Raw genomic sequence first — 26,158 nt, 5'->3', positions numbered from 1 at the left:
GAGGCATCTCATAATGCCCGCACCTACACATGACTGACAGTCAGCGTTCAAACCCACAGACCGCGAAATTTAACAGCAAACACAACAAGCTGACGAGTAGGCCTACCAATATCTACAAACGATAACAGCAAGCCACAAACAGTGCAGCTGGTACAAATAGCCAAGCTAACAAGTGCCACCATTAGCTGACACAAAAAGTGTCAGCTGCCTCGAACAATCACTGGCAGCTCAGGCTGTGACCAGAAGTGCCACGACGAGCTGCCACAAAATGAGGCAGCTGCCGGAGGTGCCACCGCAAGCTGCCACTGCCCGAATTGGGCTTGGCCCTACTGGCAACGTGACAGTGTAATAGAACCAAGAAATTTAGGTAGGCTACTTTTCCTCATGCCATTCATGCATTCCTCTTAATTGCAGCAGATGAGAGGCCTCTGCATGAATCAGATATAGTTTGCATTGAGGGGTAGTCAAGGTAGTATACAAAATTAAAGCAACACTATGTAGTTTCCATGTAAAAATGACTTACGGCTCCCCCATGTGGTTGAAAAGCGCAACAGTGCCTGGTATCAGACACTCTTCTGCAGGCAGGGGGAGGGGCGGGGTTGTGTTTCCTACCCTCCACCGCCACTTTCAGAGTGTGCTTGTAGCAGCTAGGAGGGTGCTCAGGTTGCAGCAACAGTACAATTTGTCCAGTTAAAAGTTGTTCTATCACTGAAATAATTTTAGAGACATTATTTAAAAGTAAAAAAACTACATAGTGTTGCTTTAACTAATTGTTTAATAATTTGTCAAATTTTTATTATCTAAAAAAGGTGGAGGAGGAAAAGCACCAATGAAGCCGACGAAGACATTCAGAACTGCCCATTTTAGGCCAACTTATTTAGTTAGTAATTAACATTTATTGTTACTTGTAAACCAGTTGTTTACACTGTTTAAAATGGATAAGAAAATATGTATGGCATGTCTTAGAACAAGAGAGGAATTCAGAATCACATTATTTGTTGCAAATAAAAAAATATTGATGACTTTGTCCTTTTTTATACCTTAATAGGGCAATGTATCCTGGGAGATACAACAGTAACACTTTACTTGAAGAGGTGTTCATAAGACGTTCCTTACTTCAAAATATGTGTTCTGCGCGTGTAGTGTGTGTATGTGCATCGCGTGTCTTGTCAAAACAAGTGCCTGCTGCAAATGCGTCTAAAAGGCGTTTGCCAGATACTCGCATAATCTCATGTGTAATCACAGTTTACTGTAAAGGTAGTGTGTATTTTGTGTCTTTTATCATAAACGGTTTTGACGTGTGAACAGCAGGAACTTATTTTGACCAAACACGTGATGCACATGGTTCAACAAACACATATTTTGAAAACGCAAGCAACACACATGACACTGCGAACACTTATTTTTAATTTGCGCAGATTATACAAAAAATGACATGAAATGATTTTATTTTGCTCATTGTTTTCCACTCTTGCCTGTTTAAGGGTTAAAGGGATAGTTCACCCAAATTGAAAAGTTTTGTCATCATTTATTCACTTTCATGATGTTACAATCCTGTATAAATTTCTTTGTTCTGATATACACAAAAGAAGATATTTTAAGGAATGTTTGTAACCAAAGCGTTCATGAGCCCCATATGCAATGGAAGTGAACATTTCTTAAAATATCTTTCTTTGTGTTCATCAGAACAATGAAATTCATACAGGTTTTTAACAATATGAGAGTGAGTAAATGATGGCAGAATTTTCGTTTTTGGGTGAACTATCCCTTTAAGTGTGTATGATTAGGCTATTATTTAATTTATAAAATATAAGTCAACAATAACTATAATATTATAAATGATGATTCTCCTAACGTCATCACAGGATAAGTTTACATAAGTGTAATATGATGGTTTGATATTGATAGACAAACATTGCACTTTAGATGAAACCACACCAATCCTACACAAGTTTTAATGCTTGATAAATGGTATGGTTGCAACTAAGGGTAACCAAATGTGGTGTGCTATGTAAAATGTTCATCCTGTTTACTTTCATTGCCCTCCCACACACTAAAGTCCTATGTAGCTTTTGCAACTTTATTTGTTGACTGACCTTTACATATGGAAACTATACCATAAACATTTTGGGTAAAGAACTTACATAACCAAGAATGTAACTTTGCATTAAACACAATCAACATAAAAAAAACACAGAAACACTGCAGGTCTGTTTAAAATGAATTTGGTTTAAACACATTCATGGATGGCCTTGCAAAAAAGAAGTGTAGTTGCTTTGTGTGCTGTTATGTTAAATACAAACCTGCAGTCGCTTCCAAGCAATCATTTGTAGCAAGCAATCATTGAAACAATGTAAAAATGGTTGATTTCTCAATGTTAATCCCATTGAATCAATATCACGTCTGCACCCTCCATTAAAATAAAAAAATATTGAGATTTCAACAAACCATGACTATGGTGATCAGTGTTTGCTTTAGTTGGGCCCCTGACTTTTGTGTTTTAAGGTTAAGTTTTCTTTGGCTGTTGAAGCATGTTTAAGATATATCTCCTATTGCAAAGAAAGCTTAGATCTAATGTGATTGTATGTGCGGTGTTAATGATGTGTAAAAAAATGGCATCATGAATCAGTCTACAAAACACATCAATGGTGACGATCAACAAAAGAAAGCTCTATGCTGCAATACATGCTGAGTATCAACCTAGTAGGTGTGTCCGAGTTCATGCGGCGCTACACAGGCCGATCGGTGAGGTTTGCCGCATACAGTTGATGGAGGGGCTGAAGACAGAGCCATCAAGTCGGACACCTGCTGCTCGCCATAGTGACGTGTGCGCCATTTTTCCTTTTTTATTGAGAATGAAGTAAATTAGATGGTGAATTTGTTAAAAACAAACCTTTTTAGAAAACATTGCAACTAGAAACACTTGAATATTTTAATTGCTTCTTATACTGTATGCTGAAAACATTATTTTTTTACATGACAGATTATAACATATTCAGGTATATTAAGGAGTTCCACCTGCTATAAAAACATGAATTTATAAACTTTATTAGTGGATACATGAAACGCAAGTGATCGTTATCATCAGTGAACAGATCGTGTCATGACCGGCAGATCATTCCACAGAATGGAACAGATCCAGAACAGATTGCTGCTGCATTCTGAATCACCTGTAGTGGTTTGGTTGTGCAAGCTGGGAGTCCAGCCAGTAACGCACTGCAATAGTCCAGTCTGGACAGGACAAGAGCCTGGACTAGGACTTGCGTAGCATACTCATTTAGAAAAGGTCTAATTTTCCTAATATTGTAGGGGATGAATCTGCAAGGGTGGCGATGCTGGCAACATGCTCAGTATAACTAAGCTAATCATCAGTGACCACTCCCAGGTTTCTGGCTGTCCTGGAAGGCATAATGGTTGAAGAACCTAGCTGAATGGAAAGGTTGTAATAAATCTTAGGGTCAGACGCCATGACAAGCAGCTCTGTCTTTGCAAGGTTCAGCTGGAGATGGTGATCCTTCATCTAAGGTTAAATGTCCCTCATGCATGCTGAGATGCTAGCAGAAACCCAGTGATCTTTGGGGTGGGACGACAAGTGGAGTTGTGTGTCATCTGCATAGCAGTGGTAGGTAAAGCTGTTTCCGAATGACAGAACCCAGGGATGTCATGTATATCGAAAAAGAGCAGTGGTCCAAGCACTGAGCCTTAGGGTACCCCGGTATTAAAATGGGGTTGGAAGACGTCACCTCTCCAGGATACCCTAATGACCTACCTAAGACTTGAACCACAGTAGCCCTGTACCGGAGACACCCTTAGCCTTGAGGGTTGAAAGGTGGATGTGGTGATTAACAGTGTCAAAAGTGGCGGATAGATCCAGGAGGATTAGTACAGATGATTTGGAGGTTTGCCCTTGCCTGCCTTAGGGCTTCAATGACTGAGAGCAGCACAGTCTCGGTGGAGTGACCGCTTTTGAAGTCACATGCCTTCAGCACCAACTCAAGTCGGACAAGATTTCTGAAATACCAAATACCATAGTTTTAAGTGTATCAAATTAAAATACAGCAGCCACAACATGTATCAAAACAAACTATATTTTTGAATTTTGAAAATACTAAAAGATTTTTACAAGTGAGCATGACATTTTTTTGCAAACGTTCCATAATTTGGACTATTTGATCTATTGCTTCACCGTTACATTGACTCTGAGCCATGCAAAAATCTGACATATCTGACCGGTTTTAGCATTAAGGCCTACTTTGCATTAGCAACACTGACAAACAAGTTATTCATAAGAAGACAACTGATTGCACCTGTATTCATAGCAACTAGTTTTTAACTAATTAATCAAGGATTGTTATCATAAATATAATAATATATTGTGTGTCAGGCAGCCATTCATGCAATGGTATGCAAACCAAAATATTATGATCCTACTAAACACCGACTTCAACATATGAGTATGGTTTGAAACAGGCTTAACAATACACACGCGCTGCTGTGAGCAGCTCTGCAATGCTCTTTCATACGTGATCATATTCGTATCCGTGTCATAGAGTGGCTCACAGTAAAAGTTGCTGCTACATGTTTAGACCACTACACCAGTATTGTGGCATTAAAATCCCAGTTGTTGTTGCTCAACACTGAAATGCTTTGTTTTTTGTGCACAACCAACATATGCTGAAAGTAGCAAGTTAAACTATTTAACCTAGGCTACTAAAACAAACACCAATACTTAACATGAACTTTTAAAAATTATAGCAAATTATGCACAAAAAAAGTGATGAAAAGCTGGCAGCCTGCAAGTTTGACCGCCACCTTTCATATGGATCAATTTTCTGGTCTGGGGCTCTTTCAAATACAAATTACAAAATACTATTTTGTATTTAAAAAAGTATTTAAAATACAGTGCGCAACACCCCATGAAGTCGAACACACCTAGTACTAATCTAATCCATGACTCGTTTTATCTGAAATAGTTTGATGATTGTCACCATTTTTGAGATTTGTAGGATGAGTGATGATGTCTGAATGATTGAGTATTATTTCTGTTTACCTTGTCACAGTGCATTTACAAACCAGTACCAACCAAACCAATGGTCATTCACGAGTTCGCATTAACATGTAATCGATAGAGAATGAGATAAAGCATATTTGGTGTACTGGCCGAGGAAAGGGCTCCGACCTCAGAATTTTAGCCCAAACCAGAGTACTCCCACCTCTTTAAGTGCAATAAATTTAACTAGATGAGAGTGAGGTGATGGGATGGAGGAGCGATGCTGCAAAAATCAGTCACGGGATAGAGGTGAGGGACTGCTATTTATAGGCACCTCTTCATGATGATTGGTTGGATCACATGACCATGCTCCTCCCGAATTTAGTCCGATAAACTTCATTAAAAGACTCAACTTAATCGTGTAAAGCAGCTTAATTTAATGCACATTGATGTCTTTATAAAAAGCAACCAATATCAACTTAACTTTGAAACATCTTTCTTTTCCCATGCACATGTTTTACACTCTAAGAAAAGATGTGTTCATTTTAACACATTGGCTTGTTATCCTATTTAACACATTATGTGTTATTTTATCACATTATGTGTCATTTCGTGTTGATTTTGAGTTCAAATGAAAGGGACAACACAAGATTTGTTAAAACAACACAAAGTGCGTCGTTCCAAAAATAACAAGGACAACACATTAGATGTTATTTTAACACATTTGTTTCAAGAGTGTACATAAACACATACAAACACTGAGAAAATAAATATTTACCTTAGAGAACGGGCCCAACTAAAGCAAACACCGATCACCATAATGGTGGTTTATTGAAATTTCCATATCTTTTCAATAATAATGGGGGGTTCAAGCCTGATATTGATTCAAATGGATGATCATTGACAAATCAACCATTTTAACATTGTTCTAATGGTTGCTTGCTATCTGGGTTAGAATATACCAGAAAAATAACAGCATTTTTGTCAAATCAACATATATTTTAATGTCACTTTAACTGTTATTAAACAATTTCAACTTGTTTTTATAAGTTATGTTAACTTATCAGAGGTTCAAATCTAAAATAGTAGGTTGAATTGACTTCCACAACCAAGTTGTTTTAACTTCATGTATAATTTTTTTTACACTGCAGTATTGCGAAAAGACATTGTATGAAACAAAAATTGCAGCAATACCATGAAATAGCAGTTATTACTAAATATTTTCATAATGTCTCTCTTAAATGTTTACAGTAAATCTGCTTTGCAACAATAAAAAATTGTAAAATGCATGATAAAAAATACTTTTAAAATACGTATCTTTAATAGTCCATCAATATTTGTGAAAAAATACTTGATTTAAAAAATAATGAAAATTTTGTTCTTGTTACACACAAAAACATTGGTGAATTGTGTAACTGTAAGTCTTGAAAAGAACAGCAACATTTATACGGTCTGGTCTGGTGGTAAGACCTCATTTCAATTGGTTGCAGCGGAATATAATGTCAAAGCATCTTAACCAAAGTTTGCTTGGTAAACTTTTGCATTTACAGTCTAAAAGCTAAGACCTCCCACTGTTTCCTGTTACCAACAAGTGGAACATGTGAAAACACCGCCACCCATACAGAACCACTGCACATTTCACCTCTGCACTTCTCTCATGTCTACATTAGTCTCTTTGAAAAATGCAGCACAACAGTACAGAAAACTGTAGCTTGTCACACTTCAGATATCCACTTTTTACTTCCACCTACAGCGTGATACTTCTCTTCGGCCTGCCTTTAAATTTTATCTCTCTTTGGATTTTGGTGTGTCGAAATGGCTTGAGAAAATCCGTTCCTGTGATCTACATGGCCAACCTGGCATTATCAGACCTTCTTTTCATCCTTTCCCTGCCCTTTCGGATTATCTACTTCGCCACGGGCCGATGGACTCTGGGAAATAAGCTGTGCATGATTTCTGGGACTCTCTTTGCTGTCAACCTGTACTCCAGCTCTTTGTTCATCACCCTCATCAGTGTGGACCGGATGTTGGCCGTGGTGTACCCGCTGAGATCCCGCCCTCTCCGGACAGCACCTGTAGCGTGGGGGCTTTGTGCGACCGTTTGGGTGATGATCGCTGCATTATCAGTGCCGACAGCTATAAATCACCCTGAAAATGTGGATAAAACCTGTAACGTCACACGTTGTTTCGAGAAATACACAGACAGCGAGTGGAAAAAGGGATTTTACATCCTCTGCTTTGTCACCGTTTTTGGGATTTTGATACCGTTTAGTATCATTCTGGGTTGCACGATTGCAGTCGTGCGGCAGCTTTGTGGCTACAGCATGCCACCTTCATCCAGTAACCCCGAGATGAGCAAAAACAAGGTAGTGAAGCTCTTTCTGTCCAACCTGTTCATCTACACCGTGTGCTTTATTCCCTTTCACGTAGCTTTCATCCTCTTCGCCCTAAACAAAGTTAAATATCTAGGAGGAGATACTGAGAAATACTTCAGTTTGCAAACCGTTACAATGTGTATGGCCAGCACAAACAGCTGTCTGGATCCCTTGATCTACTATTTCAGTTTAAAGAAACTTCAAGATCGAACTAGGTGCAATTCGGCGACAAAAAACATTGGTATCTGCCTCGTCCAGAGCTCGAGTTGGAACGGCCAGTGAAAGGCCGAAGACCGCATGTCCAAACCCAAAGGGTCCACAGACTTTGTGAGCATTTCTTGTATTGTAAATAAGCTCTTTGTTGAAAAGTGGTTGATGTACTCAGGGCAACATTTCTGTATGTTGACCCTGGGACCAATCAGATTTCAGAAATAACTTTACAGTTTGTTTCAAGTTTAAGCTCTGATTAGGTGCTTCTTGGCCATTGTTTTTCACATTTCCCTCTGACTTTAGGGGTTAGTTATTATTAGGGTTTGGGGTGGGTTAGTTATGGTTGGGGTTTGGGGTGGGTTTAGGTTTTATTTACAAAAATATTGTCCTTGGGTCAACACAATATTTGCGCTCAACTTAGCAAAAACAAGTTGAGCGCAAAAAGCTAAGCTGTATAGACTGCAACAAAAATACTTTCTTAGTATTTTTTTCTTGTTTTCACAAGTATCTAAAAATTCTTAAATTAAGATGCATTTTCTTGATGAGCAAAATTATCTAAGAAAATAAATCTAGACATATTTAGACAAAAACATAACATTTATTTAAATTTGTCCTTCTGTGAATCTGTCAATATTTTGCTTGTTTTTAACATAAATTCACTTAAATGTAAAAAATTTTTGCTTATGAAGAAAATCTACATTTCTACTGAAAACAAGACAAAAATACTAAGAAAGGCATTTTTTGCAGTGTATCGGTAACGTGAAAAAGTGGATACCCTAAAATTTAAACTTTGGATATCATTGATGTCCTGACTGTGATCTGTGAAGAGGGACGTTGAGCTGAACATGTGTTAATATTTATCATCTCCCATCCCATCAAGGTAAATCTTGTACTGAGAAACATGAACTCTCACTACTTGTAATCGTTGCAAATGTTTGCGTCATCAAATATGCTCGTTTTTGTTATTCTTCCGGCATTACAATTCACATTAAGCAATTCAACCCTTTATTTTGTAATCGTGTTTCAGTAAGTCTTTTAGATTTATACTTGAACTTTTGTATCTCAGGCCACGTGTCATTTACTTAAGATTGCAAATAGGTTTTGCAGAACGCATAGCTTTATTTATTGTATTATTCTGGTAAAAATAAATTTTGCAAGTAAAATGTTATCCCTGATAAATGACATGTGGTTACTTTGCCTGACCCTGAGCTGTTTTAAAAGAAAATGGGTCACAATGTGTGAAAAACATTATCTGATAAAACTCTTAACTTCACTGCAAATCACACATGAGGGTGTCAAGCGGAAATGAAACTTCAGTTTTGAGTCAACAGTATTGAAGGACACGCCCCTGCTGTTGTTTCACAAAGGACAATATGCTGTATTGCGGTATTAAGGGTTTGTGGGGCATATGCAAAGAAATTTCCCTTACGTAATACTATGTACTGTATACATTTGTTTATAAACCAACAAGACAATAATGACAAATACAACAAGAGTCGAGTTAAGCAGTTTATTGATGGGTTTTACACGTAAACATTATTTACAAAGCTAGAGCAGCATCATCATATAGTGCATTCAATAAACACCTCATGACTCCAGACTAAACCAGTTCTTGCTACACCGGTGTGTGGAAGAGGAACAAATGCAAATAAACGGTACAATTAGAAAAATGTGCAAGCAATGACATAAATCCACCTCGATTCAAAGGCAGATAATGCATAAAAGAATAAAAACAGCAATGAATGATTTCTACAAATCTGCTTCCGAAATTCCTCAGTACACAAAGTTTCATCTTAATATGTGGGCTTTATTAATTGAAAAGAAACCCATCAGCCCATTCTGATCACCATCGACGTATCGCCTTTACAAAAACATCTGGTGGCTAGATTTTCTGTTTTATTCTACAAACTTTATTCATATGTATAAAGAATAACACACATAACATGACACACTAAACAAACAAGTCTGGAAATCCAAGATAAGAAAACTTATATTGCTTAGATCACGTTCAGAAATCACATACATGACTTTAATAACTTTAAAGTCATACATTGCTAAAATATGAGGTATACATCATTTGGCATTGAAGACAATTTTCAAATTTCGGATTTCTCACCTAAAACATGTAAAAACACCAACACGGATGACAAAAACCAAAAGAAAGGAGTCAACCTCACAGTTATATTCGAGGACACACCCTCAACGAATAACCTGAGTGTAAAATAAAACTCAAGCACAAACATGTGCGTCACACTACGCAACTTGAAAATCTTCAAGAGACGACAGGATGAAAAAGAAACGCTTGACAAACAAACAAAATGACGAATACACAAAGATGAGTTATTAACATTATGTACAGATTTATCATGACGATAAAGTGCTGCTGTAAAGCTGGACAGGTGGGGAGGTGGTGTGGGGTCACTTTTAGGTTTTGCTCAGTAGATTTGGGGAAGACGGGCAGGGGGAGGAAATTAAAAGTGGAGTCGGTCACAAATCATCGTCTCTACGACAAACGTGTTCTCGAAGTGTCGGATGCTGTGGCAGTTTCGGGTCTCCCTCTTTTCAATGCCTGAGGACCGAAAGGGAAAGATTCGGGTTAAACATGCGCTCAATGCAAAAGTTGCGTGCCACCTAGATAGCATGAGAGCCTTTTCATACACATCCTAAAAGCCAGTCTATCACAAACGAATCATCATTTCCTGTGGCTTCTCAAAGCACAGATGGCATCTAGAGAGTATGAGGAAGTCTGAATGGTGCCAATCTACAGTTCCCACACTGTAACGCTTCCCACACCTCAGCCACGAGAGAGATGCCCTCGCCGCCCAAACGACAACTCCCACAATGCATCAGAGTGCCTGACGTGCATCACATCCCCCTCAAAGTGGTTTTCTAACTGGAGACGTTCTGCGTACTCTACGATACTGAGTCACACTTGCAAAACCCACACGTTCATCAGAATAAAGATAAGCGTCAGCGTGGCACACGTACATGAGGATTAATGTTTGCTATTCGATGAACGTGCCAAGTAATTTATGCTTATTAAAAAAAAAAGGAAGAGGATGTTCTGCATTGCAATATAGCAGAAACATGTAACACCCTCAGATTTACGCAAGATAACTGTCAGACAGAAAGAAAACAGGAACTCGATGTGCTGTGAACAGATAACGGCAAAAACTGCCTCTGCGTGCAGGTGTCTCCGACTAACAGAAAGTAAGAGATAAACTCACGTTTCTGTCCGCTCCTGCGTCTCAGTCTGTACACGTCTTTTCCGTAACACAGCCTGTGGATGAACGGTCCCAGTTGCCGCACGTTCCTAATTCGGCCCGACACCACCATCTCCTCCTGAACGATGTAGGTCTGTGGCAAGTATGTTCCTCGCTACAAAAACACAACGATCTATTAAAAACTAGTAGAAATTGGTGTGCCTTTCAGTGATGAATTCTGTGAAGGATGTTGAAATGTGTGACTCACTTAATCTCAATGAGACATTTTATTCATGAAATCGGTGCGATCGGTTACCTTGACATTGACTAGCAGCTCCCACAGGTTCCTGGGTGGCATGACGATAGTGGTGTTGAGCTCGATGACGTAGCATTTATCCAACGCAATGTCATAGTATGCTGTGAGCCCCTGCGTTAATAAAAAGACGACACATTAGTCAATAGCCACTCCAAAAATAGCTTAGGTGGGTGGTTGGCTTTGTGGTTGTTGAGGTGTTTTTTAATCTAACCACTTGTTAAAGTGATAAGATACTGCTAACATTGATTTACCTGTATTGATTTTTGTACTGCTGAACATAAATGAAGATATTTTGAAAAATGTTTGTAACCAAGCAGATCTGGGGCACCATTAATTCTGGGGCGCCATTGACTTTCATTCCAAGATAATACTATGGAAGTGAATGGTGCCCCAGATCTGTTTGGTTACAAATATCTTCATTTGTGTTCAGCAGAACAAAAAACGTCACACGCCACAACTTCCGGGTCCAAGCGCTCCATCAACTACAGAAAAATCTCTATATCCCAGTGCTTCTCAATTATTTTCTGTCATGCCCCCCCTAGGAAGAGGTAAACATTTCGCGCCCCCCCCAACTCTCCGCCGCGACTGTAAATAGTATAATTTGTCTATAAAATTACACATCTGCAAAACATTGTATCCTTATTAACATTGAGAAAACACAAAAAGAAAACACAAAAAAAGAAATATCGATCAACTTACAACAAAGAATAACATAATTTATTAACATTGTTTTTTTAGTCTGTAACAGAAAAGACTTAAAATGCATCAATTTGCCTGAAATAAAAAAATCAATCCTTATTTAAAGTATAATATTTTTTGACCATTTGATACTGAAAAATTAAATATAATCAATAAATAATAATAAAAAACACAAGTGGCTTATCAGCAAAAAGTATTTTCCCTGGGGTCTCGCGCGCCCCCCCCTGGTGTCGCTTCGAGCCCCCCCTGGGGGTCCCGCCCCACTATTTGAGAAGCACTGCTATATCCTAACTTTCCTCACCATACCGAAATCCCTGATGACCAGAAAGTAATTCATCTTTTATGAATCATTAAAGTATCAATGTCTGGGACGTCGTGAGCTTGAAGAATGTACACTGCAAGTCTGTAAAAATACAGCTTAAATGTGTGCGCTCATGAAAACAAGTGGAGGCTTGGACCTGAAAACTGGATTCTTTACACCACAACTTAATAAGTGGATTAAACTTTAATTCAATTTGTGTAAATATTAGATTTAATAAAAACAGTAAGGTTGTAATTGTTAACTGAAGTAAATGCATTAACTAACATTAAACAATATAGTTTATTGGCATTTATTAATCTTTGTTAATGCTAATACAATTGTTTAGGTTAGTTCATTGTGCAACTTTTGATTTAAAAAATGTATTCATATATGTTGAAATGAACACAAACTATGATTAATTAATAAATGCTGTTGAATTATTAGTATTAGTTCATGTCTGCAAATGCATAAACTAATGTTAACAAATACAACCTTATTGTGTTTCCAGTATAAAAAGATGATGCTTGGCGTTTTAACATTCAGACTTTGTGGCTTAGTTTATCTAGACATTCACCAGCATGATATTCTTATGGGCTTATAGCCGACCAAATCATTTTGCATGCACTTCACTTTGCGCTGCATATTAAACAATGTCTTCTTCAAACAAAAGCCTTTCATAGCAGTGTTCACAGTCCATCTGGGGGAGCCGTGATGACTAACAGCATTTATTGTACCGCCAGAGAACTGAAACAAACTGTGCCACAGCTAAACGGGTTGAACTTTTTCTTCACACGTTTCAAGGACAGATCCTCACCCTGTGAAAGTCGTGGATGATGTCGGCTGGGTCGCTGCTCGCGAAATCGGGAACGGGCACGCTGATGTGTTCGTAGTTATCTTCCAGATAGATACCGACGTTCTCCTCCATCTCCTGTCGCCCGAGCAACGGAGCGTACAGGGGGTCGTCGTACATCACCCGGCAGTGGAACAAACTGTCCTCTGGGACCTGGATAGAGAGGAAGCGGAGAGCTTTATGTTACTGGAAGGACGAATGTGTAATAAATCAACCATGTAAAAGGACAATGGCCAGGATGAGCTTTGCTTACTCGTGACTATTTGAGGATTAACAAATCTAATAAAGTTGAATGTCGCACCTGAGGGCTGTAGTAGTAGTATCGGTAAAGGCAAACAGATGCGATGATTAATCCTGACATAAAGATCACCAGGGCAAGTACGATACACCAAAGGCCGCCTTTGGGAGACTTCTTAGACCATACAGGTAGAACCAACTCATCCTGTCGGAGAAATAAACAAACAACTCGGTTAGTTTGCACAATGTACCTGACTTTAACTAGGACATAAGAAATAAAATATAATTAGATTTTTATTCTCAAACAGCTTCAGCTTTTTCTCTATTTTGGAGCATGTCTACAGGGATCTGCTCCCATTCAGACATGATAGCATCTTTGAGGTCAGGCAGTGATCTTGAGTAATGGGGCTTGTGCAAACTGAACATACGATTACATTACTCTACCTTACATTTATGCATTTGGCAGACACTTTTATCCAAAGACTTGAAATACATTTTCATCAGTATTTGTGTTCCCTAGGAATCAAACCCACAATGATTGAAAATGTGTTTAGGAGTATGTTTTAACACCACATCTAAAGTTAAATGTTGAGAAAGTGTGCCATGACACGTCAGTAGATTTAGTGACTTTCAAGACCCCCACTGCGTCTTTAAAAAAAAAAAAAAAAAACTAGCGATTTTTCCTGGCATTGTTGGAGACTTTTAGAGACTCAATGATAATCAATATCACGTTTGCACTCTCCATTAACATTGAAAAAACACTTCAACAAAACACCATTATGGTGATCAGTGTGCGCTTTAGTTAAGCCCTTGACTTTCACAAAGTTAAGTCTTTTATTCTCTTTTTTTAGTGTTTGTATGTGTTTAAGTAGAAACAAATATGCATTGGAAAAAAGATGTTTCAATGTGAAGTTGAAATTGGTTTCTTTTTATAAAGACGTCAAGATGAGAAGAAATTAAGCTGTTTTACACAATGAAGTTGATTCTAATCGTTCTGGTTTGTAAATGCACTGTGATAAGGTAAACAGAAAATATTCATGACACATTCAGACATCATCACTCATAATCATCAAACTAATTCAGATAAAACGATTGAGTGCAATGCATGCTGAGATTCATTGATTAGTTTAGTACTGTGCTGATACCAGCATGCATTGCAGCATGAAGCTTTCTTTTGTTGGGCTAGTTACATTTTAACTCGAAATAAGTGTTAAAATTAAACTCCAAGAATAGAGTAATTTTAACTCGGGACTGGAGTCGATTTGATGGTAACAGATGTACACTCAGATTGAGTTAATTTAACGACCAGGGAGTTTATTCCAAAGACCAGAATTTGCTGCATAGGATCAGGCTGTATGCTTGATTTTACGCGCCTGTTACTATTAGGAAGTTAATTAGAGGTACATTTTTATGTAAAGACCTAAAAATAGTTATTTTATTATATGATTACACTACAGACACAACTAGAGAGAATCTATATTCCTACAGCACTGGACTCTGCCAAGAAATGAGTCAAGGCAGGCTCTCAAGACGTCAGGTGGCGTGAGCAATCCATCCGCCTCCAGTCTCTCAACGATGCTTGTGCCGAGGACACCAGCTCGGATCAACCCACGCAGGCTCTGGATCATCGTGAATCAAACGACACTGCCAAGAGAGCTACTATCTCCGCCTGGCTGTGTGATATTTTAGGCACATACTGTACTTCCACGCTCCTTATTTGTACAGGAGTTCCTTTCTACGTAGGAAAGGCACACGGGTAGGAGACAGTGTGTGGGTAACAGGCTGAAAATAACAGCACTACTATCAGACGAGGTGGATCGACGTCAATTTCACTCATACGATCATTTACAGGGATGAAGACGGGCACATGGGGACACGCTGATAGCGTGACGCAATGACGCACCCACAAACATGCTGGAAATGCTTTCCCTTCCTATTTCGTAATAGATTTAGACATTACACTGACTCTAATCTTTGACCTGAATTCTGCCAAATCATTTGTGAAATTGCATGTTAGATATAAACCAAACCATCAGATGCTTGTATAAACTAAACAAAACACTCACTTATATATGTGCAACTCAACAAAACCACAGATGTCAGGCAATCGATTTGTAAAGACAATGATACTTTATCAAACCAGCTGGCAGGGATCGAGTTCATGTGGGTTGCATTGAGTACTGGACACTAAAACAAAAAGGCTGTAGACATTTGAACTACTGTAATACAAGTCAAATGCTAATAAGCGTTTTCTAATATAGTAACTACACACAAATTAAACCCAAGCTGGTTTACTCAACACTAATCTGCAGGGAAAGCTACACACCAAGGGATGGTGTAATCACTACACTGGCTCACATACATCAACTTTAGTTACACACCCTAACCCTAAATCCAATGCAGAGCTGTAATATAAAGACTACTTCACCATTTTAGCATATCATTATGCAATAGAAGTACGTGTTTATATTAATAATTGTAGCAATACTACATATTATTCTTATTATTTTTGACCAAACTCGTTATTATTATTACTCACAATAACAGCATATAACAATTATTATTAATTATTGTGAATAATGATGATGACGATGATAATAATTGTGCTATTTAAAATGCATATTATTTACTATTGCTCACTGTACACATCGTTTTGTCTAATTAATGCAGCATTTTAATAAATTAAGTTTTATTCCAGCTTTGTTTAATAAAATTTATTTTTTTAAGCCCAAGTAAATGAACAAAAGTTAAAATAAAAAGGAAATTCACGTGCATTTGTGGTTTTTAACTGCTGGGTCATAACAAAGGATGCTTTAACAGCAGACAGACAACCAAACAAAGACACTTATTTGTGCATTTAAATATAAAGCGACTCACGTGAGTGCACGGCACATGAATTTCCTCTTTGTTTCCGTCGTTCTCCTTTTCTGCCTTCCGTGCCGAAACTTGTTGAAACGATATCTTCACCATTTTGACGTTTGCTTCCTAGTTTTGTGGTTAGGATGTCCAGTGGTGACTCTTTTGCCGAGGATGCTTCTCGCTCGAACTGTGATCGAAGCGCTCGGTAGAGGGCGAACTTAAAGAGGATTCCCTCGCTTCCGGTACACTTCAAAGTTGAAGTCCACCAATCGGAGCGCATCATCTAAAATTAGTATCCCTCACAATTTTCACAGTGGGATAAAACTGGATAGATGTGTTAACCTGCTTCCATCTGGAAAATCAACGTAAAATTGTTCAAGCATTTTTCTACATGGTACCATCAGACAGGCGCCGTTTATTTAGGTCAAAATAAAATGCATTATGTATAGTTATTATAGATGTAGGGAAAGTGGGAAATAAATATTTAAAAAATAGAAATATAAGCTACGTTAATTATATAGTGTAAATGGCACGTCAAAATTAAAGAATCAAAACATGTCTAAAACAGTTTAAGTGGTAAAGATGTTAAAACAACTAAGTGCGTAGGCTACTTCTAATATGGCAATTACAATTTAAGGGTTGTATTATTGAACTGATAAAATGAACTTTGGAACACTGAATAACGACCACAACGCATAAGATAATATAAAATGAAAAAATGACATTCATTCATTTAGCAGATGCTTTTATCTAAAGATGGATCATTCAATATTTGGTCTTAGGGGGCAAAGATATAACAAGTTTGTTTGGCTCAGCTGGTGGAGGATGACAGTAAAATGGATTTGTGCCACAGGTCACGCACACACTGATCAGATGCATAGCCTGAATGCACTATTGATTTAGACAAAACCATCTGTTAAATGTAAATAAATATACCCCTTAACGTAATACAAAGTGTTTATAACGCAACGACATTCATTTTTAAATAATATTTTATTAACACTTTTTTTCTTGTGATAATAAAAAGCTATATTTCTTCACCAACCAGCCATATCCGACTAGTGGCGTCCGGGACTTTTACTATGTAATGTGCCACAAATGGATGTATCTTCCGGTTCTATTTTAGCCGTTTACGGTGATCTACTACGCGCTGTGATTTACATCAGACTGCCGGAAGTTAATAAATAACCTGGCACAGTTTAAGGCTTTTAATGGCCCTGATGCAGGTTATAATCTATAAATTATAATTTAATCAACCATATTGACTGATGTGAATGTATTTGTAACTGTTTTGAATGTTTGTAGGCTACATGTGTAAATATGCATATTTAGTATATGTATTTACTCCTTACTTTCTAATTTTCTTATTATATGCCCTGTTTGTGTATATGATAAATACAATACCAAGGAAAAAATCTTCAGTGAGGCCTCAAAATAATAAATAAAATAATAATAATAATAATGATAATAAAAAATAATAATATGGATAACAGCCCATAGTGCATGGCCCTACTAAAATTCCAGCTAAGACCAGCATAAGCTGGTGAGCTGATTTTAGCTGGTTTTGCTGGTGTAGCAAGCAGGTCTAGCTGTGCTTTGGTCACTTTTTAAGCTGGTCTAGCTGGACTTAGCTGGTCAGGCTGGACCCTTACGAATATTAACCACTACAGTTAAAACCATGGCAACTGTAGCCTTGATTTTGACAATTGTTTTAATTTTCATAAGGGGAAGACCAGCTGACCCACTGGCTTTGCCAGGCTGGGAGGACCAGCTTAAATAAGATAAAACAAGGTACCAGCTTATGCTGGTCCAAGTTGGACCCTTCAATAGGGATTGGGAAACGATGTTGTGAGAGTGAATTGGATTCCAGTAGGTGGCGAATAAAGTTGTGATTCCGTAAACTTGAAACGCACTTAAAGGAAGATTCAGGGTATAGCCTAAAATAATCAGTCCATGCCTTATGATAATTTAAAGGACGTCCTTGTCTATGAAAGCTGCTTACCTATTTTCTATGGGTCTATACAGACAGTTTTAAGTATTGACAATCTAAAGCAGTGGTCTCCAACATGGTGCCTACGGGCACCAGGTTGCCGGCACAGAGTCTGTGAGTTGCCCGCCAAAACACATTCTACTAATAGCCTAAATTTTAATATTTATTTATATAAGCTCTTATTAACATTTTAAACAATGATTAAACATATCAGTACAAGTTAATACAAAAAAAGTTTTAAATAGACTATCAAAAAAGGGTCACACTTTATTTTACGGTATCACTTTTACAGTGTAATTATACATTTAAGTACTAAGTAATAATCATTAACCACAAGTACTTACTAGGGTTGGGGTTAGGATTAGGGGTGGTTTAGGGTTAGTTGCATGTAATTATGCATAATTAACAATTATTACTATAATAATTACATGTACCATGTGTAACAGACACCGTAAAATAAAGTGTTACCCAAAACGTTTTTTCCATTGTGGTAGCCCTTGCTAAAAAAAAGAAGGTTGGAGACCCCTGGTATTTATGCACAAATAAAACTATAGTGAAAGATAAAATGTCTGAAAATTACTTAAAGTTTTGTCTATGAAATACAAAATGTATGTCTGAAATTTCATTTTTTTTAAACATTATAAATGTTTTCTAAGGAGGTTATTTTAATACACTGCATTTTATATTATATTATATAAAGGTCAAAAATACAATAGCATAAAATATGCACAAGTTATTCTCATACACTATCTTTTACACTGAATAAAATTGCTGTATAAACTGTAATCATATGACATATGCAGGCAATACATATAAAATGTATATATAAAATATACAAAGAGCTATCTGACTAAATTGAATAAGGCTGATATATTAGTATAAACTGTCCTTTGCCTGCATCAGTATACTGTACACAATACAATATGCAACAAAGGAGTATCTTATATATTGAGTTACACACCAGATTTATTCACTACATTCATCTGTTGCTCATCTCCAAGTTTATAATGTGGGGTTGGTTTACAGTGTAAAGACAAAAGCATGGCTGTTGATTGGCTGCGGGCCCCTCTATTCACATGTAAATGAGACCTCATAAATGTCCCCCTTCAATTGCCCACTTTGCACGATATATGTAGTGTGTAGTGTGCTTGTTAGCGCAGACTTTTGTCTCAAACTGAACTCGCCGACCATCTGCCCCCCATTCAGGCGTCTCAACGGCACTGCGTCCTCTCAGCGGTCTCCACTGCAGCAATATGGCCCCTGCGTCCCGCAACGGCAAACAGGACGAGGATTATTACGGCATTAAAGACAGAAAGGTATGTTTAACGCGCTTCTTTCACGCAGGGATACGCGTTTGAACGCGACCATGTTTGAAACGCTCTTCTCTTTCTTTAGACGAGGAAACCATTGGTGGAGAAAAAGAGACGCGCCCGCATCAATGAAAGTTTACAGGAACTGAGGCTGCTGCTCGCGGACTCGGACGTAAGTCATTTCATCACCACTTCTTCTTCTTCTTCATCACCATAACCGCGAAACACTTCGCGTCTTAACGTCACACTTTGTGTCATTTTAGGCGCAGGCAAAAATGGAGAACGCCGAGGTGTTGGAAATGACCGTGAAACGCGTGGAAGATATCCTGCAAAACAAAGCCAAGGGTAAGCGTGTGTTTTCAGATGACGCGTGGGCCTCGAGCGCTCCCGTTTACAATAACGCTACGTTTTAAAGTCGATTCGCGTTTGTGACGTCACTGTCCCGTTTCCGCAGAGGTTGACAGCGCGAGCCGCGAGGCCAACGAGCGATTCGCCGCGGGCTACATCCAGTGCATGCACGAGGTGCACACCTTCGTGTCCAGCTGTCCGGGCATCGACGCGGCGATCGCCGCCGACCTGCTGAATCACCTTCTGGAATGCATGCCGCTGAACGACGAGCATCGCTTTCAGGATCTCCTGTCGGATTTGATGTCGGACTCGAATCACTGTAGCACTTGGCAGAGCGATGGGACGTACGCGATGTTGTCCCCCGGAGGCAAGAGCGCGGTGAGCGGTGGCTCATCTGCTCTGTCCCCGTCTCCGTCCACCACCTCCAGCGACGACCTTTGCTCGGACCTGGACGACACAGACACGGAGCACAGTCACATCTCGGTGGAAGCGCCCAGCATGCCAACTGTGTTCCACTCTAAGTCCATGTGGAGACCCTGGTAAACGGTCCTGGTCCTGGAGATGGGCATCTCCAAAATCTGATGACTGTAATGATTTAGGTTAGAACTATGAGGTAGAGGTCCAAGATTTTGAGACCCGAAATGGACACAGCTGTAACTTTGTACGTAATTCAATGTTAGTTTACTGAGACACATTTCTTACTGAGAAATCACACTTTATGTGCGCAGCTGTTTTACAGTAACTTACTGTAGAATTTAATTGATGCTATTTACTGGCAACTGTTTGTTCAAAGTTAAAGGGGACTTTTTCCATGTTTAACCCCTTCAGACCCTTCGTCCAGTGGAATGGACATTACATTTTTTGTTTTGTGGTTCAACCAATCAAAATAAGACACATTGATTAAACACCTGAAATCAGGTCTGAAGGGGTTAAGTGCTATAATATCAACCTAGAAAATGTGAAAAAGATCAACACAGTGAAAAAATTAGGTCATTGAATTTTGGCTCCCCTTGTGATGTCAGAAGGGGATCTTATTATAATAACACCACCCCTTAATCTGCACTATCCAACCACGGCAAGTGAAATGAAGATTAAACATTAACAAGTCTTTGTCTTTACAGAATAAATCTATAAAATAACAGATTCATGCAAAACATTATCCTCATAAACTGATTTTTTCCTTCAGATTTTGGTTCCCAGAATGCTTTGCATGAGGCTGTTGCATTCATTAAAAATAAAGACTTGTGAATGTTTAATGTTCATTTAACTTTCAACAATCTGTTGCCAGTAAATAACATCAATTTTCATTTACAGTAAGTTACTGGCAAACAGCTGCCATTAATACTGTAATTTTTACAGAATTTTTTTACCTGTGGAAATCCTCCCCAATAAGCTCTTCATGTTGCCACGATGCATTTCGGTCCAATATCAGCTGTACAATTTCTATGTTAACGTTTTCTTTTATTTAATTGTTTTGTATAAGCTAAGTTAAAACAACACTGTAAGGATAAATAATATTAGGGAGCATCTTCCCATGTCTAATTATTAGTGATTAGAATGTAAATATTTGAATGTGATTGTAGATATAGAGACATGTGATCGTTGTATAACGTGAATAAAGGAATTTAAAATAAATGTAAAAGTCTGATTTAAATCTGTAATGTGTTTATGTGTGGTTGAGATTACGATAATAAACCTTATTCATTGGTTCATGAATAAAGCATATCTTCACTCGCCTTTGGCCTTCATTATTAGCAATGTCATGTTAAATTTTGTTTAGGTTCACGTAGTCATTTACAAGAATGAAACAAGGCTTTATTTCACATAACTGACACATAAGAGCAGATGTTATCTACGTTGAGGAAGTTGCATTGCTTTGATGGAGTCACTTTTTAATCACACCTCTATTTTTTGTCAAAGTGTAAATGCCCGCCTTGACGACTCCTGCACTTTAGACGTGTAAACTTTAACACCTATGACTGCAAAACCGTGCATGCTGTCGACCACGTCTACTGTTTTGGAAACCAAACATGGGAACTATATTGTCGTCTGTTCTGAATAGTCTCACACTTTCTTAACCTTTGGTTTTTTGTTGGAACCATTATTATTAGTGCATCCACAAGCACTGCAAAAATAATTAAACAAACTGCTAATTAATAAATTAAACCAAATGCGTATTTGATTGTTTGATAGCACAACCTCAGACCAATGCATTTATATTTATTATTAATGATTTAGGTGTAAAATAGTCAGAAAAGAGATCCACTCTAACTTTTACTAAAGTCACGCTTTTTTTCCACAACCAAAATAAAAGCGCGCAAGTTTATTAACTCTTTAAATCCACACATTAGGTTCGCAGACTGTTGACAGGCTGTAACATCAATGCTTTCATCGGATCAAGGGCGGATTCCCGGCGTCTGAAGGTTGTGGTCGTGGTAGGAGGCCGGACTGCGCCATTCGCACCTTGTACTCAAATTGGCGCAGGTGTGAAAGGAACCGACGCGCCTTTCATCTGCGGTGGCGCAAACCCCTGTCCCGTCGCACAGCCAGGGTCTGATCACATGAAGGGAAGTTGTACATCGGATGTGTGTGTTGTATAATAATAAAATAAAAACTCAAAGAGGAACTGTGTTGAACGAAACTGGGTCGTCTGACTGTGAACATATGGCACAAAAAAGGGCCCCTCTGTTAAAACGGTTTGCGTAGTGAAAAGGGAACATTGAAAAGTAAAGGTTATACCTAGCTCATATGTAAACATTATAATTCCTCATATTTAAGAAAGTAATACAATAAATGCTTATTTGGAAACAATAAATGAAATATGAGAATAACACTGTAAAATCCAAAACACAGAGACAAAAACGAGCAATCTTAGCATTTTCAAAGCCACAGCTCTAGGGCATTCCTTTAACCAGTACCCACATATGCAAAAAATGATTTACTTTTTTAATAAACTCAATTTATGTCAACTAACAAGATCAATAAATGTACTTTTCATCTGTTGGCATAAACTAATGTTAACGTTAACGTAAAGTTTTACCTGTATGGTAAACAAAGATTCATTCAGGATGCATTACTTAATTATAAAAAATAGGCTTTATTTAAAATTGACTTTAATAAACAAACAGGGCATCACAAAGTAACACAATGTTTCAAAAGTCACTTAATGCAAGCACACATTTATTTACAATGTGGTCTATACATTTGAAATACTTTCCATAATAATAGTACCTGTTTCTCACCATAAAGCCAAATCGGTTTCTCATGTAGTATTTGTTTTTAGATCTCTTATATATCTGTGCACAATAAGGGCGTTTCTTGTGCTTTAGTAACATTGGTAATTGCGGTTAGGCAGTTTTTCACAGGTTTAGGTGGGAACACTTTAAAGATCACGGTTATTAGACCTTCAAGTAAGATTCAACCTATCCCTGGGCTTATTAAAGAGGACACATTTAACACTGATGTGCTACAATGAAAGAGACCACCACACAGGTTCGCTCTGACACAAACAGGTCGGCCTAAATAAGAACAAAAGTTGCACTTAAATTCTTTAGCCCAACTCCATGAAATACTTTAGAGATAAATTAGCCTAATGCTACATTTCACATAAGCTTAACAAGCTGCAAGTGCTAAAGTCCTGCGACTAAGTCTCCTTTAGTCTGTGCTATTTAGATCGGTCCTATTTCAATAAATAATATTTTAGCTTATAAGCTAGCTATTAGATAGCTAACAATTAGCAAACAGCAGAATATGTGACCTAGTAAATATAACCTAGATATCTTTAATATTGTCTTGATGCTTCAAAGTACAACTATAAACAACATATAAAACATTTTGTTAGAAAAAGGAACTGTACAGGTGAAAATAAGTTATTCAGCAGTATATATATACACATTAACAGAAAAATCTTCCAATGAACACTGAACAGTTATGGTCACTGAACCAGTCCGATACTGTTGAAAAATATTCTCATTTCATCTCTAAACTACACAGAGTACTCGCTGTCCACTGTCCAGGACCGGTGCACTGTCCAATCAGACGAGGTCTGTTCATGTGGGTATTTTGAGTCTTAAGTGACAGGTCCCGGACAAGCATTTGTTGTTAGATCCTCATTGGTTTTGGTCTGGGATGCAGTGACATCACTGGCTTCAGTTTCTCCCATGTGCAGATCTGGTGGATCTTCTTCTGTCAGAGGTTCGCAGAGCTCCTCGCAGCCGACGCATGCCTGCAAGCAAACACATTTAAATGAGTACATTTATTGGAGAATGTACAGTATAAGTGACACATGTGGTTTTTTATAATGTGCACCAGTGTTTGAATGATGTCAAAGATTACGGGGATCCTCTAGCCAAGCCCCCATCATTATAGGATGGCCATGATTTCACAAAGTAAGATCAACATTTTAAATAATAAAACTTCAAATTAACCTTAAAACAAACCTTAAATCAGTGTAAAATAATAATTAGAAAATAATTTTTAATTTTTAAATTTTTATTTCAGACAGAAATCTTTTGGATTTGTTTACTGCGAAATTAGGACAAATAATAGATAGTATCACTTTGTGGCAGCGCAGCACAAGAATTTTAAATTCATGTAGTATTTTAAGTTGAATAAAAAACAGGGGACCACCCTAATTTATTTTTTGTGCTATTTAGGGGGTCCCTCTATGCTTATAGGAGATCCAGGACCCCACCAGACCCCCGCAATTTCGAACACTGTGTGCACCTATAAGACCAGAATCATGTTTTATATTACAATTGACATTACATTAAGGCATTTAGCTTTAATCCAAAGCATCCTACAACACTAAGGAAAGTCAATTTTTTATTGGCCTCATTTTAATATCTATTACGTACAGCATAGCAAATCTTTATTTTGTACACAGTAAAATTTTTTTTACTGCCTTACATTTTTTGTTGAATCAACTCAGATGAGTTGTTATAACTACAGATGAGGTGTTATAACTTATAAAATTAAATTGACTTTTCTTAAAATGAACACAAACAAATATAAATACTCTATACAAATACAGTGATACCGTGATAAACCTATAACATGGATTGTAAGTGACCTGTCCCAGATATTACATCATTGTTACGAACGCTGTAAACTGAACCGCTTGTTTGTGCCGGTATCTATTAAGACTGTTGAATATGGAGCAGTGATGCTTCCTTGTAATTTTGTGATGATGTATATGGACGTGAATGCCTTTTGTATGCATAGTATTGTTCTAATTCCATCTAATTTCAAATGCACTTGAAAAAACTGACTCCAATGTGTAAAAGATCAGCAACACAAACCTTGACATCAATAGCTTTGGGCAGACCGCCTCGTCTCATCCAGGGATGAACCTCTGCCAGTTCTCTCTTCTGGTCCTCTGTGAAGCGTGGCTGGTTCTTCTGCATCTGTCTCAACTTCTCTCTGTCCTCTCGCAAAACTTTCTGAATGTCACTGCAAAACACACAAGCACACACACGTTTAGTGGCCAAGCATCAACAGTGTGCAATAGATTGAAGTAACATTGCAGCGCCCCCTAAAGGACATCTTATAAAACTACAACGAAGACATTTTCAGCTAAGACTGTCTGTAAAATCCCGGGCAGGCCAAAGTCTCATAATCTAATTATTTTTGTTTTGGAGCATCAAAGTTTGATTTCAATGTTTGACATAATCTTACTCAGTCAAAATAAAATATATTAAGGTTATATTTTCACATATATGTTCTTTACTTTATGTAGTATGAAGATTATATTTTTTAGTAAATCACAAAAAATGACTTCAGCCGGGTTTTCACAGACAGACTCACATTTATGCTTCACTTCACATCAGTATCAAATCAAAGAGTCTGTGAAAATGAAAGGGCTATGATGCATCACACAATGCAAATGTGTTTCCTCTTGTTTTGCTCTCCAAAAGGGTGACAGAGTGCACTTTTGTACCTAAAAGGTATATATTGGTAACTCAAAATGTTACATATTAGGACTTTTATATAATGTACCATTTCAGGAATTTTTTTAAATATTTTTACATTTGCATTTTCATGAGATGAAAATAAGCCATCTTCTTTATTGTAACACATCCTGATGTTTAGATTTTGTAAATCCCTTTATTTTCAAATTCTCTTTACTGTAATTTCATGAAAATACTAAAAACGTTCTTGCTTAGGATAAAGTTTAAAGAGGTTAAAAACAACAAGGTTCCATTTGTTAACATGAACAATGAAAAAAATCATTTGTTATGCTTTTTTTCCCCAACATGTACTAATAGGTTTTTAAACAAAAAAATGTGTACCAGACAACACTATTAAATGCACAATAAACTTACATAAACAATGACCTAACATTATCAAAGATTAATAAATGCTGAAATATACTGATAACCAGTGTTGGGAAAAGTTACTTTTAAAAGTCAGGGCTCCAGACTAACTTTTTTCACTAGGAGCACAGTGGCCCCCAACTGAAAATTTTAGGG

At 37.6% G+C, this 26,158-nt stretch overlaps 5 protein-coding genes across 5 annotated transcripts in view; 3 read left to right on the top strand and 2 right to left on the bottom strand.

Annotated features, from left to right (window-relative positions):
* The window catches only part of LOC141349067 (tripartite motif-containing protein 16-like protein), a 267,698-nt gene that overhangs the window by 142,876 nt on the left and 98,664 nt on the right, over window positions 1-26,158 (top strand). The gene's annotated exons all lie outside the window — the stretch shown is intronic.
* Window positions 6,616-7,896, top strand: LOC129443197 (lysophosphatidic acid receptor 6). The gene has a single exon (XM_055203648.2). The coding sequence runs from the start codon at window positions 6,673-6,675 to the stop codon at window positions 7,645-7,647; it is 975 nt and encodes a 324-aa protein (XP_055059623.2). The 5' UTR covers window positions 6,616-6,672; the 3' UTR covers window positions 7,648-7,896.
* LOC129443198 (integral membrane protein 2C) lies at window positions 9,072-16,248 on the bottom strand. The gene is made up of 6 exons (XM_055203649.2): window positions 16,059-16,248; window positions 13,246-13,386; window positions 12,909-13,097; window positions 11,095-11,205; window positions 10,803-10,953; window positions 9,072-10,144 (listed from the first exon to the last, which is right to left on the bottom strand). The coding sequence occupies exons 1-6, from the start codon at window positions 16,149-16,151 to the stop codon at window positions 10,047-10,049; spliced, it is 783 nt and encodes a 260-aa protein (XP_055059624.1). The 5' UTR covers window positions 16,152-16,248; the 3' UTR covers window positions 9,072-10,046.
* On the top strand, window positions 19,037-21,422 carry LOC141351080 (transcription cofactor HES-6-like). The gene is made up of 4 exons (XM_073857351.1): window positions 19,037-19,346; window positions 19,426-19,512; window positions 19,604-19,685; window positions 19,795-21,422. The coding sequence occupies exons 1-4, from the start codon at window positions 19,284-19,286 to the stop codon at window positions 20,229-20,231; spliced, it is 669 nt and encodes a 222-aa protein (XP_073713452.1). The 5' UTR covers window positions 19,037-19,283; the 3' UTR covers window positions 20,232-21,422.
* The window catches only part of LOC129443196 (period circadian protein homolog 2), a 37,752-nt gene continuing 34,359 nt past the window's right edge, over window positions 22,766-26,158 (bottom strand). Inside the window, exons 22-23 of the mRNA XM_073857339.1 lie at window positions 24,989-25,139; window positions 22,766-23,913 (exon numbers count right to left, since the gene is read on the bottom strand). Of these exons, the coding sequence (XP_073713440.1) occupies window positions 23,758-23,913; window positions 24,989-25,139 (307 nt within the window). The 3' untranslated portion in view covers window positions 22,766-23,757. The remainder of the gene's footprint in view (window positions 23,914-24,988; window positions 25,140-26,158) is intronic.

Source organism: Misgurnus anguillicaudatus, chromosome 2, assembly GCF_027580225.2.
Source record: "Misgurnus anguillicaudatus chromosome 2, ASM2758022v2, whole genome shotgun sequence".
In the NCBI taxonomy this organism is placed as follows: domain Eukaryota; kingdom Metazoa; phylum Chordata; class Actinopteri; order Cypriniformes; family Cobitidae; genus Misgurnus; species Misgurnus anguillicaudatus.
The sequence above is the reverse complement of the archived record's forward strand: the minus strand, read 5'-3'. Positions and strand labels throughout refer to the sequence as shown.